The following is a 15,196-nucleotide window of genomic DNA, read 5'->3' on the forward strand; positions in this document are numbered from 1 at the left end:
CCGCCCCCTGGCCTGTGAAGCGCCGGAACCAAAATCTCGTGATAGGACACCCGCCGGAGGCTCTTTGCGGCAGACCGGAAGTGGTGACCGAAGCTTCCGGCCAGCTCACTCTCGTCGTTTTCACTGAGGGGGGCGGGGTGAAGAGAGGCGTCAGGTCTTTCGGGGCAAGATGGTGCTCCTCACGATGATCGCGAGAGTCGCCGACGGGCTGCCTTTGGCGGCCTCCATGCAGGAGGACGAGCAGGTGAGTGAGAACAGCGATAGGACAGGCTTTCTGTAAGAGCTGCGCCTGAAGGTTTCTAGGGCTTCGTCATCTCGTTTGACATTGTATCCCTCCCTCTTCTCTGTACAGCAGGCCCTTCTGTAGCACCTAACGTTTTAAACGCCTGCCATGAGAGAGCAGACCTCAACCTGAAAGGAGAGGGACGCTCCAAGGCCCCTTCCACACGGCTGTATAAAATCCACATTGAACTGGATTCTATGACAGTGAGGACTCATAACCCAGGGACCTTCCACACAGCCATATAACCTAGAAAATCAAGGCAGATGATCCACAATATCTGCTTTGAACTGAGTTATCTGTGGGCCCTTCCACACAGCCCCTATATCGCAGAATATCTGCTTTGAACTGGGTTATCTGAGTCCACACTCACATAATGTGGGATTTTCTGCCTTGATATTCTGGGATATAGGGCTGTGTTGAAGGGCCCTTGGGCCCCTTCAACACAGCTGTATAAAATCCCACATTATCTGCTTTGAACTGGATTATATGGCAGCATGGACTCAGGCCCCTTCCACACAGCTGTATAACATCCACACTGAACTGGATTATATGGCAGTATGGACTCAGATAACCCAGTTCAAAGCAGATATTGTGGGTTATCTGCCCTGATATTCTGGGTTATATGGCTATGTGGAAAAGCCCTACAGCTTCACCATTGCTGTTGTCATTATATCCTGCTCTCTTCCTTGTACAGGGGGGCCCATTCTGTAGCACGTAATGTTTTAAACTCGTGCCATGAGACAGCAGACCCCCAACCTGAAAGGAGAAACAAGCACCAAGAAAAGATAATCTGTCATGTGGGAACACACCTCTCCTTTTTCTTAGGGCCCTTCCACACAGCCATATAACCCAGAATATCAAGCCAGAAAATCCCACAATATCTACTTTTAATTGGGTTATCTGAGTCCACATTGCCATATGTTCCAGTTCAAAGCAGATAATGTGGGATTTTATGCAGCTGTGTGGCAGGGGCCATAAATAAATTATGTTGGTTCGCCTCCTTGGAAGAACCATCTCCTGGTACATTAGAGCGGCTTGTTTCCCATGTGTTATATTGCTATATCAGGGCCCTTCCACACAGCCATATAACCCAGAATATCAAGACAGAATATCCCACAGTATCTGCCTTGAACTGGGTTAAATCCCACAATATCTACTTTTAATTGGGTTATCTGAGTCCACATTGCCATATGTTCCAGTTCAAAGCAGATAATGTGGGATTTTATTCAGCTGTGTGGAAGGGGCCCCAGAATATCAAGGCAGATAATCCGCAATGTCTGATTTGAACTGGGTTATCTGAGGCCCCTTCCACACAGCTGAATAAAATCCTACATTATCTGCTTTGAACTAAAACATATGGCAGTGTGGACTCAGGGTCCTTCCAGACAGGCCCTATATCCCAGAATCTAATCCCAGGTTTTCTGCTTTAAACTGAATTATATGAGTCCACACTGCTAGATAATCAGGGATAAACAGAAAACCTGAGATCAGATCCTGGGATATAAGGCCTGTCTGGAAGGGCCCCCAGATAACCCAGTTCAAAGCAGATCTTGTGGGATTTTCTGCCTTGATAGTCTGGGTTATATGGCTGTGTGGAAGAGGCCTCAACCCACACTGACATATCTAATTCAATGTGGATTTTATATAGCTCTGTGGAAGGGGCTTCAGAGCTTTCCGAACTTTTCATGTTAGACACTTTCACCACAGGGTAATCCGGTTTTATTATCAAACCGAAGGAAAAAACTCTTGTAAGACGTTCATACAATATATGTATACACACATATGGGATAGAATATTATATAGAATTGAATATTATATATGTATATGTGTGTATATATGTATATGTATGAGTTTCATATAATCACTACTGTATAAATGAGGTTTGGAAATACTGTATTTCCTTTCCACTTATCAAGTACTATTGTGTAGTTTTCTGTATAGCTGCTCCATGGGATTCATCACAAACACCATTGTCAACAGATTTCTTAATTAGAAACTTATACATTTAGTGGTAATTGCTGCAACTCAATGAATTGTGCAAATTATAAAAGTTACAGCAGTACCTGCACTTGAGCAGCACCAGCACTCTACTTTTATCGGGATTAAGCCTTTCTGGTGGTTTTTAATGGAGGCTGGATGGCTATGCAGGGCTGAATCCAGGGCTGAAGGGGGTTGAACTAGATGCCCTTTGGGAGTCTCTTCTAACTACAATGAAGTATAGACTTCTTAGGAGTCCAATGGAGTCTCCTTCTCTGGAGGTTTTTGAACTGAGGCTGGATGGCCGTCTGTTAGGAGAGCTTTGTGTCTTCCTACCTTGCTGAGTGGGGTTGGACTAGATGCCTTTGGGAGTAATTTCTAACTGTACTGAAGTATAGATTGCTTTGGGAGTCCAGTGGAGTCTGCACTGGAGGTTTTTGAACTGAAACTGGATGGCTGTTTGTTAGGGGGGGCTTTGTGTTTTCCTGTCTGGCTGAAGGGGGTTGGACTAGATGCCATTTGGGGTCCTTCCGTCTCCTCACTCTTGTTGGCACTGCCTTTGTAGGTGGGGTGGGAAACATTTTTCAGGCGACACAGCTGTGGACTACTGGAAACACACTAGTGTGTGCCAACACACAATTTGGGAAGCTCTGTGCTATATACTGAAAGAGAACCTGAAAGGGAATTGGGAAGTAGAAAACTTGTTAGCTCCCGTTAATTTTTTAAATTGTTGGTGGATTCGTATCTGGAATTTATTGGGCTTTGTTGGAGCCTTGTCTTAAAGATTTCTGTTCTTAGTCTGGCCGAGACCTGCAGCAGTACCAGAGCCAAGCGAAACAGCTGTTCCGGAAGCTCAATGAACAGTCTCCGACCAGGTGTACCTTAGAAGCAGGAGCCATGACTTTCCAGTAAGTGCAACATGAGCTGCAACTCAGAGGTCCTAGAGGACCAGTAGGACAGTATGCTTTAGAAAGAAACACATTTGATCAGTTTGAGGGATAGGCAGAGTGTATCTATGCATTCTATTATTATTAAAGAATTCCTATGTTATGCTTATATCATAACTATTTTATTTTTTCTGTTATTGAGCACATGTTCCATTTTTCAGCTGAAACACTTAAAGATTGTTTCATATAGTCACTTTCCTTATAATCTGTCATTAGAGCTTGACCAGAATTTTCCAATGCAAAATTGCTTGTTGTTTTTCTCATAGATGTTTGAACACCCCACAATTTAGGGAACTTTCAAACATCTCAGTAAAAATATAAAGTAACGACACTGCTGGAATTTTACACTGGATTTATCTGTCTATCTATGCAAGTTCAAGAAAATGTAGTTTTGGAAAAATAGGCAGTTTATATATGTCTATATGCTCTTGTTTCTTCCCCAAGGTTTTTCTTCCTTTTCCCCACTCTTATTTGTAATTATTTTTTCTTCAAAGAAACAATCAAACAAAAGACATATATACAAGAACAAATTTCATAAAACAAAAGGACCATATCCCCCTCACAAAAATAAAACAAACATTTTATTAATATAAAACGTAAACCTAAAACAACTAACAAAGTCAATCTAACACAGTCTAACCACTACCATCCCACACTATCCTAATAAACACATCCTACACATAAAATAAAAACTAATTTTAGAGTCTCACACTCTGCTTCTTGATTCTAATTTCTCAGTTTACTGTTCCCTAGAAATATCCCTATAATGACCAACCTCAATGTGATTTTCTGGCAGGGAATTCCCCCTAATATAAAGAATAGTACAAGTACTTATGTAAATAAAATTTTGGGGGCAAATTATTGTTCATAATATTATAAGTAGTATAGATTGCTCACTATTGAAAAGAGTGGAAATTATGTGCATTTAAAAACCCAGGGGAAGTGTATCTGGAATTAGTATTGTCATTTAAAGATACAAATGCATTTCTTGCCTGGCTAACATTTGGTACATGATTTTTTTTTTCTTTTGCAGTTATATTATTGAGAAAGGAGTGTGTTATCTGGTATTATGTGAAGCTGCCTTCCCCAAAAAGCTAGCGTTTGCATATTTGGAAGACTTGCACTCAGAATTTGATGAACAGCATGGAAAGAAAGTACCAACGGTGTCCAGGCCTTATTCTTTCATTGAGTTTGGTGAGGGTTTTCTCTTTGAAATTAACTAATAAGGGTTTACCTAAGAGTTTCACTTGGTAGTCTTCATAGTTCCTTTGTTTTGGGCCATGTGTCATTTGAGCAGTACATTTGGCTTGTGCCTGATCTATTACTCAACCTAGCCATCAAGCACATTGAACTTTATGAAATTGTGCAATATTATATTTTATCTGAACTTTGTTTTAATTAAGGATATAAATTCACCTAGAATAATTAGATTTGTTCATTTTTAAAATAGCAAATGAAATCCTGCCATTTATTAACTTTTGTGTATGTTATTGCATGCCATAGTACTTGAGTCATCAGATGAAAGGTCAGATTTCAAACTGTGTAGATCCTTGATAACATTAACATTTTTAAATTTTATTTTCTTTCCATATAATTTTATTGCAAATATATTGGAATGGGGAGGGGTAAAAATGATATAAAATGAGGGCATTTTTAACATCTTACATTTTCATCTTCTTCCATTGCTGTCTGATGATAAAAAGGTTTCTATGATACTAAAAGAGAAAAATAAAACATGTATTTTCTAATCTAAAACAGAAGGATAGAAAAGTAAGTATAAGATGCTTTGAAAGAAAGGAGATAAAAAAAAGTTGAGAAATGGAAAATTAGCGTCCTAATTAACGCTGTCTCTGCTATCCTCTTCATAATCAAAAAATCTTTTATTTTTGTCATAAATACTTATCTCTGGTAGATTTATTTTCCAGGATCTCTTGGCTATCATTGGAGATTCTGTTATTCCTGTCACTGACTTCTCTAATTTTTCTTTTCTTATTCCTACATTTGTACTACTACTTTTCCCTTGGTGCTACAAAAAACCCAATATTTTCCTTTTATATTCTTCTTTTAAATAGTCAATAAATACAACTGCCATTCTTCAAATTTGGAGAAATCTGCCTATTGTATAAGACTATTCAGCTTGTCAATCTCTAATAATAATAATAATAATATAATTTTATTTTTGTACCCCACTTCCATCTCCCCGAAGGGACTCGGGGCAGCTTACATATGATACAAGGTGCCTAAAATGATGCATAAAATAAACACAATACAATACAAAATAAAACCACTAGTATATAAAACAACAATTTGAACTCAGAACAGCGCCCAATAACCTATAGTGTCATCTGTCATGAAAAACATGGCCAACTGTAAACCAGAAGAAAGGAAAGAGATAGTTCAAGTCGTAGCTAAGGAACAAGGGGATGGGATGAAAGTGCTGTGCTGTGTCATAATTGCAGACTATTGGGCTAGACATTCTCAAAGGCATGCCTAAACATCCAAGTCTTCAATTCCCTCTGGAAGAAGGATAGGGTGGGGGCCTGCCTAATCTCCCTGGGGAGGGTGTTCCAAAGCCGGAGCCACCACCAAGAAGACCCTCTCCCTCGTCCCCACCAACCGTGCTTATGACAGTGGTGGGACCGCGAGAAGGGCCTCCCTGGCAGATCTTAATAATTGCACAGGTACATTGGGGGGGGGGGGGGGAGAGAATGCGGTCGCGAAAATAGGCAGGGCCTGAACCATTTAGGGCAGGGGTCCCCAAACGTTTTAAACAGGGGGCCAGTTCATGGTCCCTCAGACCGTTGGAGAGCTGGAGTATATATATTTTTAAAAACTATGAACAAATTCCTGTGCACACTGAACATATCTCATTTTGAAGTTTAAAAAAACAGGAACAAATACAGCCTCAATGTAAATAATAATAATGATAATAATAATAAATAGGGTTGGAAGAGACCCTTTGGGCCATTTAGTCCAACCCCCTTCTGCCTTTGTGCACCAATAGCACAAGCAAAGCACCCCTGACAGATGGCTACCCAGCCTCAATGTTGTTAATGATGATGATGATGATGATGATGATAACAATAATAATAAAGAGGGTTGGAAGAGACCCTTTGGGCCTTTTAGTCCAACCCCCTTCTGCCTTTGTGCACCAAAAGCACAAGCAAAGCACCCCTTAATAATTAATAATTAATTAAATAATAATTAAATTACCTTTATAAACGCAAAGCTTTACCGGGTGAGGGAGGAGGCGGGAAAGACTTGTGCAGCAGAGGGAAGAGGCAGGAAAGGCTCATGCAGCAAGAGGGAGGAGACAGGAAATGCTCGAAAGGCTTGTGCAGCAAGGGGGAGGAGGCAAGAAAGGCAGCGGCGGCAGCAGCACCCCTCTTCCTCGGAGGAGGAGGAGGAGGAGGGAGCCACTGCTGCGGGGGCCGAATAAATGCCTTTGAGGGGTTTCATGTGGCCCACGGGCCATAGTTTGGAACCCCTGGTTTAGGGCTTTATAGGTGATTACCTGCAGTTTGAATTGGGACCGGAAACTCATCAGCAGCCAGTGGAGCTGTTTTAATAGGGGCATCATCCACTCCCTATAATTAGCTCCAGTTAGCAACCTGGCTGCCAACCTTTGCACCAGTTGTAGTTTCTGAGCTGTCTCCAAAGGCAGCCCCACATAGAGTGCGTTGCAATAATCCAAACTGGATGTAACTGTAATTATTAGATTTCTTCTTCAAATTTGGGAGGGTCTGGTGATTGTATAAACCTTATCAATTTCTGCCAGATCCATCATTTTTGTAATCCATAAAACTTGAGTGGAAATTTCTTTTTGTTTCCAGTAATCACAAATAATGAAGAACTCTTCTCCTCTTTTTGGTGAGTTTAGTCCATTTATAATTAAAGAAAGTATCTTTAAGGTCCTTGTTTTTAAATAGTAGATGATCATCCAATTCTTCTTCATCATGTGGAGAGACTTGCTGCTGTAGTTGAATGTCATCTTTATCCAGGATCTATTGATGTTGCCATCTCCTCTTATGCTATCCCAGATGTTCTCTCTGGAAAGGCATAGATTCAGATCTTTCCTCTGAATCTAGGTCTTTTCCGAACCTCTTCAAGAAATCCTGGCCTTCATAACTGATGTTAACCAATACCTTTGTCCTTTATAAGATACTAGCTGTGCCCGGCCATGCGTTGCTGTGGCTAGGACTTTATTTTTCTTTTCTTTTTTGTTGTATGAACGTAGAGGCGTGGATGAGAGGTTGTGCTGTCAATTTTCAAGGTTGTGGGGCATTTAGTTTAGTTGTTTTGTCCGGTGCCATGATTCCATTACCCTTTTATATATATAGATCATCAGTCCTTCTTGGTTTTTCCGTCTGAATCTTTCTTCTTTAGTTTATCAGGAAGAAGTAATCTCTTATTTTCTTTATTGTCTAAGATGGAATTTCTCTGAATTCTGCAATCCTGGTATTTCCTATTTCAATTGGATTTTTGCATGGGCTTGTAAAACTTAATCTTGTACTTTCTTTCTTGTAAACTACACAGTTGCTTTCACCCTTTGGAATTGGTCTCACCAGATAGTTTCATCAGGCAGATAGTTCCTCTAATTAGATTTTAAAGTCCTTTTTTAATCTACAATTTTCAGAGGAGGAAAGAAATGCAGGTTACCTCTCAGCGGTGTTTTTTTCTCATCGAAGTTGATAAACTTACACCAGATTTAAAGGCATCTTTTCGTTTTTTCGGCCTTGTGTAAATATAGTGTTTTAAGAAGCAAAGAGGAGCTTTTTGCCACATCTGTTTGCATGACAAGGTCGTTGGGGTGCATGATGTCACCCCCTCCTCTCTTCTTTTCTCCTGTGTGAGTGGGAAAGGTGAGATTCCTTTGAGTCTTGAGGGGTTTGCATCTGGCCTTCTTTCTGAAAAAGTATTTATCAACTCCATGCAGTTGATAAACCCTCAGAGACATCCCTGTGTTTCAGCCAGCTCACTGAGACACTGTTCACAGCTCCATTTCTTCATTTTCTATACCTTCTGTGAATCATTGCTTTGGGTGGTTGCAGTACTGAGAATATGGACTTCTAGGCCCACTTCTGCACAGAGAACTACCATTTTAAATGTTATAACTAGCACATGATTTTCCATTGTGTGTTGTATGGCTTTCTAGTGTGTGCTATAGATGTGATCAGGCGCATGGTGAATGTCTAAGTGTTTACTGTTAAGCAGCTTCTTAACTATGACGGGGAAATTGTGATTAGTTCTCAAAGATTTCTCCATTTTCTTCTAAAGCATCTTGTTAACCGTATTGCCTTTCTCACCATCTCTTCAGTAACTCCACAAACTACTAGATCAATAATAATAATAATAATAATAATAATAATGATAATACAGTAATAACTTTTTTAATACCCCACCACCATCTCCCATAGGGATTTGGGGCGGCTTACAAAATAGTACACAAAGATGTCATACATAAAATATATAATACATAATACTTTAACTTCTGTTTGCTAAACACCAAGCACATTGTTTATAAAGCAAAATTATTCTATCATCTTGGATGCTACACTACTATTAATATTAATGAAATTACTATTCATTTAAACATAAATACACTTCTTTTAGTGAGTGCATCACATTGTTGGCTCATGTTCAGCTTGTGTTCTACTAAGAATCCTAGATTCCTTTCCCATATACTGTGTCACCCATCCTGTATCTGTGCATTTCATTTTTCTGCCTAAGTGTAGCACCTTACACATCCCCCTGTTGGAATTCATTTTGTTAGATTTGGCCCAGCTTTACTCTGTTAAGGTCATTTTGGATTCTGTTCCTGTCCTCTGGAATCATTAGTTCCCCTCCTAATATTGTGTCATGTGCAGATTTGATAAACATGTTCTCTATTCCATCATCCAAATCATTGATTAAAAATATTGAATAGCACTGGGTTCAGGGCAGAACCTTTTGGCACCTCAATAGTCACTCTATCTAGGATAGCCATAAGAATTATCCAGTAATCCAGTATATATCTACCTAACAGTAACATGTCTACACCACATTATATTAGCAAGAATATCATGAGGGAACTTGTTGAAGGCTTTGCTGTAGTCAAGATATGCTACATCCACAGCATTCCCTTCATCTAACAAACTTGTGCCCCTGTCCAAAAAAAAAGTTAGTTTGCCATGACTTCAGCTATAAGACTAGATTTGTGGGTATAGGCCTTTTTCGTGACTTTGATGGAATTGCAGTGATATACAATAGAATTTTGCCTTACTACTATTTCTCTGAAGGTAGTTTTCTGAAGTCATTGAACTGGAAAAGTCAATATGGCTGGTAAAGAACCATGTGAAACAAGATGAATGGAGCAGGGTAATAATGTATATTAATTAAGTTTGAGACGTGAAGGGTTTTTAACAGGCAGCTATCTGTTTCCCCAGATACTTACATCCAGAAAACCAAGAAACTCTATATTGACAGTCGTGCAAGAAGAAACCTTGGCTCCATCAACACAGAGTTGCAGGATGTACAGAGAATAATGGTAGCAAACATTGAAGAAGTATTACAACGAGGCGAAGCACTTTCAGGTACAGATAATCACTCCAATTTTAGAATGGTAGGCAGTCAATTGGCTATGCCTTTTTGCCCAGAAGATAAGGTGGAAATTACCTTAAACTATTCTTTCCAATATTACACAGCTTCCTTGTAATAAGGACCAGCTTTTTCAATACACCTTTCCACACATTAAAATTTTCCTGCCACTGAAAGGCAATGAAATCAGTTATGATTCCTCAATTGTACAATTTCCACCTCCTCTGATATTATTTTTTGACACTATGTGAAGACCTTTTTCTCTTAGTCATCTTAAATGGAATGTAAACAGCTTTTATTATTACTTATTATTTCATTTTAATATAACTCCCAACACAATTTACAATAAAAATTAGAAAAATACATTGAAATAAATTACTAAAATTATGTTTAAACTATTAAAAAATTATAAATATAACTAGAGAGATTTGGTGCATTTAGTGCCTGCAAACTTTGACTTGGTCATTTTTTGCCACTCACTTAATCATCCTCCAAGTACAAAAAGGAATAGGATCTATACACAGAAGGGCAGCCAGTATCTCTGGCTAATCTGAAAAATTGTGAATCTACTAATTGTTGCAGGTGATGTAACAAGTAGTCAGAACAGCGAGGGACAGGTGCCGGCAAATCTAGAGATAGCTGTTATTGCTCCTTTTTCAGCCTGTTTCCTTATATTTTCTAATGGAGAAGTAAAGTGGAGTCGCCTCAATGAAATATCCAGGATGTTTCAAAAAATGGGACCTGATTTGAAATTGCTGTATTTTTGCAACCAGGAACCGCCCATGAATTAAACCCTTATCACTTGAAATGGAGGGCCATAGAGTTTCAAATGATTGCTGGTAGATGCCTCTAGCCGGTAGGCTGTTAGGAATTGTGGGAGTTGAAGTCCAAAACACCTGGAGGGCCAAAGTTTGCCCATACCTGCTCTAGTCTCAGTCATTCACAAGAGGGAAGCCCCACAACATAAGACCTAATGGGAGATCCTTTATTTGTTTTTAAGGATTTGTTTCTGGCTCAAAATGGTTAGTAGAATTTTGATAACTCATTAATCTGGATTTTTGAGTGTAATTGTAACAAGTTGCCATGATGAAATATGCTGCTTTGATATTGGCTCCATCATTTTGAAGCATCCATGTGACACCTTTCACACTATAGGACAATAAAATGCCTGCTGATGCTGTTATGACTAATAATATATATCCCTATTGTTTAAAGCTAAATTTGTTATGTTGTATTAAAAAGTAGAAATCTATGTAAACCAAAAATGAAAGCTCCATTTATTACTCTAAGTTAATAATGCATTAGAGTTAAGTATGTTGGGTAAAACACTTGGTTTTTTTTAAAAAAATGCTAAAACCTGCAAGCATGAATTGTCTTATTTTTTTATTAAATCTAATCCCCTGGAACATTGCTGTTTAGTTTAACCAGCATTCCATGTCCCTTTCAAAGCAGCAATATATTTGGTAAAGCAACTACAGAATGTGAGTAGGAGTTATCGGACACATTTTCCTAGTTTCTTTTTTGCTGCCCAAGCACAGCAAGAATGGGAAAGTAACAGGAGTTGCTTTATTCTATATTTATACACTCTTATCCTACTAGCCCCAGAACCCTTTCAATGGCAATCCCTAATATACTTTAGCTCCATATCACGGTGTACATAACAGTCTCCTGTCTTAATCTGAACCTTTGGAATACAGCAGAATAGGAAGTAGGTATGATTATCACGTTTGTGTTTTTCGGAAACTGCAATAGAAGAGTGGAAGAGTTCAAAAGGGCTATTCAGCACTTCCTGGTTTTTGAGGTTATTATAATAAACCATGGGTTTCAAGGGATGCTAAACTGAAAGAGGTTCCAGCATTCCTCTGTAGACGAAGAGAAGTTGGGAACCTTGATGCTGTGGGTGTCTTTTCCTCTTCCATTGGCAAAGGCATAGCATTAGCTTTGGCATGCATAGCTAAAAGCTTTTCTTTTGCCGTGGGGTAAGGTGAACACAAGACAAGTCTTCAAGTAGAAGCCGACAAGCTTTTAAAGTACTCACAATAGACCTTTATTGTCATTGCATCACAAAAAGATCCAACGGACTCTGATCAAACTCTTATATACAACAATTGAAATGTTGCTAGAAGGGCAGGCTTCTCTGAGCCGTTAATAATTCCATTAGTAATAACTTCTGAATTCACTGTCTTCCAAAGTAACATGTGTTCAAGTCAGTTCACTGACTTGTAACCTCTATCCCCTCACCCCAAAAGTATTCCAAAAATGGTGGGAAAATTTGTGCAAACAGTTTTGATCTGGAAAAAGTGAGTATATTTTAGAAAAGCTTTGCAGGGTTTTCAGATAACTTTGGAGTAAAGGTGAATGTGGAAAACTTCTCATCTGTGAACTCGTTTTATCATAAGATCCATGTGTCTTGTTTAGAGTGGATCCAATGGAGTGGGTGGCTGCTGAGAGCAGAAGCTGTTACATTAACATATTATGGGAGTTAAGGCAGTGTCACTAACCTAAAGCAGAATTTTGGATTATAACAAACAATACCTATTTGGGTGCTAGGACACTGACTATCAGCATCCTGTAAGCCAGAGGAGGAGAAATTGCAGCCTCTGGGCTGCATAAAGCTTCCATTGCCATTGTTATGGCCACTGCAAGCTATTTTTTACTATGAGAATCTCAGGGGTTATTGGAGGACCAAACAAATGCAGCCCTTCCAGATCCTGTAAGGGGCCAGTTTGATCCTCAAATCACCAACCATTGCTAACTCTGTCTGTAAACTTTCCAGCAAGAAAAACAAGTTTTTTTCAGATTATATTTCATTTAATCTAAATATATTGTTAATGTAATACAAGTATAAATTCATAATTTACATTCCTATCTTTTATTTCATAATTGTAATGTTTTTATTTCTCTTTTCATTTTACTATATTTAAATAGCTTTGGATTCTAAAGCGAACAACCTTTCCAGTTTGTCCAAGAAGTACCGCCAGGATGCGAAGTATCTGAACATGCGTTCCACCTATGCCAAGCTTGCTGCTGTTGCTGTGTTTTTTATCATGCTGATTGTCTATGTTCGGTTCTGGTGGCTGTGAGTGGCTTCCAAACACCAACGATGGTCAACTCGTTAATAAGCAGGCATAGAGTTGTACGATGCCAAGATTACAGGGATGTACATTAGAACCCCCCATAGGGATGTGTGTATGAGAATTGCTGCTATTCTCAGTGAATCTTAACTGCCAAATGTCAGACCTTGCTAGCAACAAAGGACTTTCCTTTCCAAGTGTTGCACACTTCAAAGACATGACATTTGTCCGTCCCACTAGCAGCACTGATGTTGTGGTCTGCACTGGCTGTTCGCCCAATTTACTGCTGCCCAGCACTGCCGGTAGTAGGAACATCCTGTCCCTGTAAATAAACCCAGCCCTGTTTAGTAAAGGGACTCTAATGAACATTCCTTGTACTAGTGACCTTTTCTTAACAACAAGTCTGGGTCTTGCTACTTAAAATCCCAGTTTAAAGGCTGACACTTTATGATACACATGAGGGTGGGGTTTTTGTCGGGTTAGTGCCGATTTTATATGGTGAGAGATCTTGATTATTTACACCTTCAGATATGTTGGTCTGCAATTGCCAGCAAGGCAATGGTTGTGCTTCATGGATATAGTCCAGTGCATATAGAGAGGGTGCTAGGATAATGAAAGCTGCATTATACCATTAATTTTGTAAGTAAGTATGATACTTCGCTTCCGATTTCATTCAATACCAAGTGAAATGTTGAAATACTTGTCATAGAATTAAATTACCAGTACATAATTCAGTTGCATTTCAGAGAAATCTATGTTTTAAAAACCTCTATTGGATGTAACACCAAACTTATCAATGATTACCTTTCAGCAGGCATGGGCAAACTTCAGCCCTCCAAGTGTTTTGGACTTCAACTCCCACAATTCCTAACAGCCTTTTAATGGCTGTTAGGAATTGTGGGAGTTGAAGTCCAAAACACCTGGAGAGCCAAAGTTTGCCCATGCCTGCCTTTGAACATTGTCCTAAGCAGTAATTAAGAGTCTTGTGAGTGAACCGTTGTCAGCCTTAGCCTCATGTGCTTCCCCTCTCACCACTTCTATTCGTCGGCCAGGAAAAGAAGTTTGTAACCTTTTGCTTCCACCTTTATTTAGTCACAATTTGTCATGTCATCTGGAGTTGATAAACGGTGGTTACTCTGAACTGTTATTTTTAAGCAGTCTAACATTGGATTGTAGTTGATGCAAACTGGACTTTTTGAGGAAGGGGTGAGCAACTGTCAGGGGGCTAGACTCTTGTTGTCATCCCCTCCGGGCAACTTTGAGAGACTGCGTCTCCCTACCACAATTTGTTTAATGCGCCAAACTGCTCCCCTAGGCCTGTTTGCAGCTAGGGGCATTTTGGGGCGAAATGTTTTACATTTTTCCCCAAAACCCTGGGGTACTGAGGAGCCTATGGATCATGCCCCCCCCCCCCAAGGTTAAATGAACCAAGGTGTAGATTAACCACAATTTGCTCATCTGAATAATGAAGCAAGATATGCTTAAACATGCTTGTGGAAAAACCTCTCTCATTATATCTTACAGGGAGTTGGTAAGTGTCTCTTGTCTCATCCAAAAATAGTTATGTCTTCTTTTACTTCCTGCAACCTATATGACAATGTACTTCGCTTACAGAGAGATTTGAAGAGCAGGCCTCTTCCTGAACAGTCTGTGCTTTCAAAAAATTAAGCACATTTTCATCCTCTTTTGCTTCTATATAACAAGTTAAACATTTTGGAAGAGAAACCACTGGAAGACGAAACTCTAGTACCCATCTCTCTGGCAAATTCTGCAGATTCAAAAAGTTCCCAAAGGCACATGCTTTTGCACATGTTGTAAGGAGGGTAATCATGAAATGTTTCCTCATGAATTATTAGGAGGCAATGTGCCTGAACTAGACTTCTATTCCAGGGCTCTTGCGGCAATCAATCTGTCCCTGATTTTTGCATGCTGCTGACAACTTGCTTCTAAATTCTTCCTGTGTCCCAGTTGAGTACGACTAATAGAGATCTGTGGGAGCCTTAAAAGGGAAACAATAATTTCTTGCTCTTGACAAGGCCAAATAAATTCTCAGCACTGATTGATACTCTTAGAGCTAGTTGTCTGTTCCTACCCAAGTGTCAGCAGTGAAATAAACATGTTATAAGTGAATGTTTTGTTTGTATTTTCCTGGTTTCTTATTTTCCTAAAGCTGTCCCATATATGTATATATCTTTTAAAGTCCAGTTTGGGCCTTTAAGGGGTAATACTGTAAATCATAATCTTAAGACCAGTTCAGTTTTCCATAACTTTATATGCTGGTTTTATCTCTACTTTTTCCCAATTCAAAGATTTTTCTGTCAGGATTTTTGTATCATTAA

At 39.3% G+C, this 15,196-nt stretch overlaps 1 protein-coding gene across 1 annotated transcript; it reads left to right on the forward strand.

The window, feature by feature from the left end:
* The first annotated feature begins 67 nt into the window (after positions 1-67).
* On the forward strand, positions 68-14,987 carry LOC100556116 (vesicle-trafficking protein SEC22b). The gene is made up of 5 exons (XM_003219879.4): positions 68-244; positions 3,059-3,168; positions 4,241-4,401; positions 9,633-9,779; positions 12,712-14,987. Exons 1-5 carry the CDS (start codon positions 170-172, stop codon positions 12,864-12,866), a joined length of 648 nt encoding a protein of 215 aa, XP_003219927.1. The 5' UTR covers positions 68-169; the 3' UTR covers positions 12,867-14,987.
* The last annotated feature ends 209 nt before the right edge of the window (positions 14,988-15,196 follow it).

The sequence above is a fragment of the Anolis carolinensis genome, chromosome 4 (genome assembly GCF_035594765.1).
Source record: "Anolis carolinensis isolate JA03-04 chromosome 4, rAnoCar3.1.pri, whole genome shotgun sequence".
NCBI classification, from domain to species: domain Eukaryota; kingdom Metazoa; phylum Chordata; class Lepidosauria; order Squamata; family Dactyloidae; genus Anolis; species Anolis carolinensis.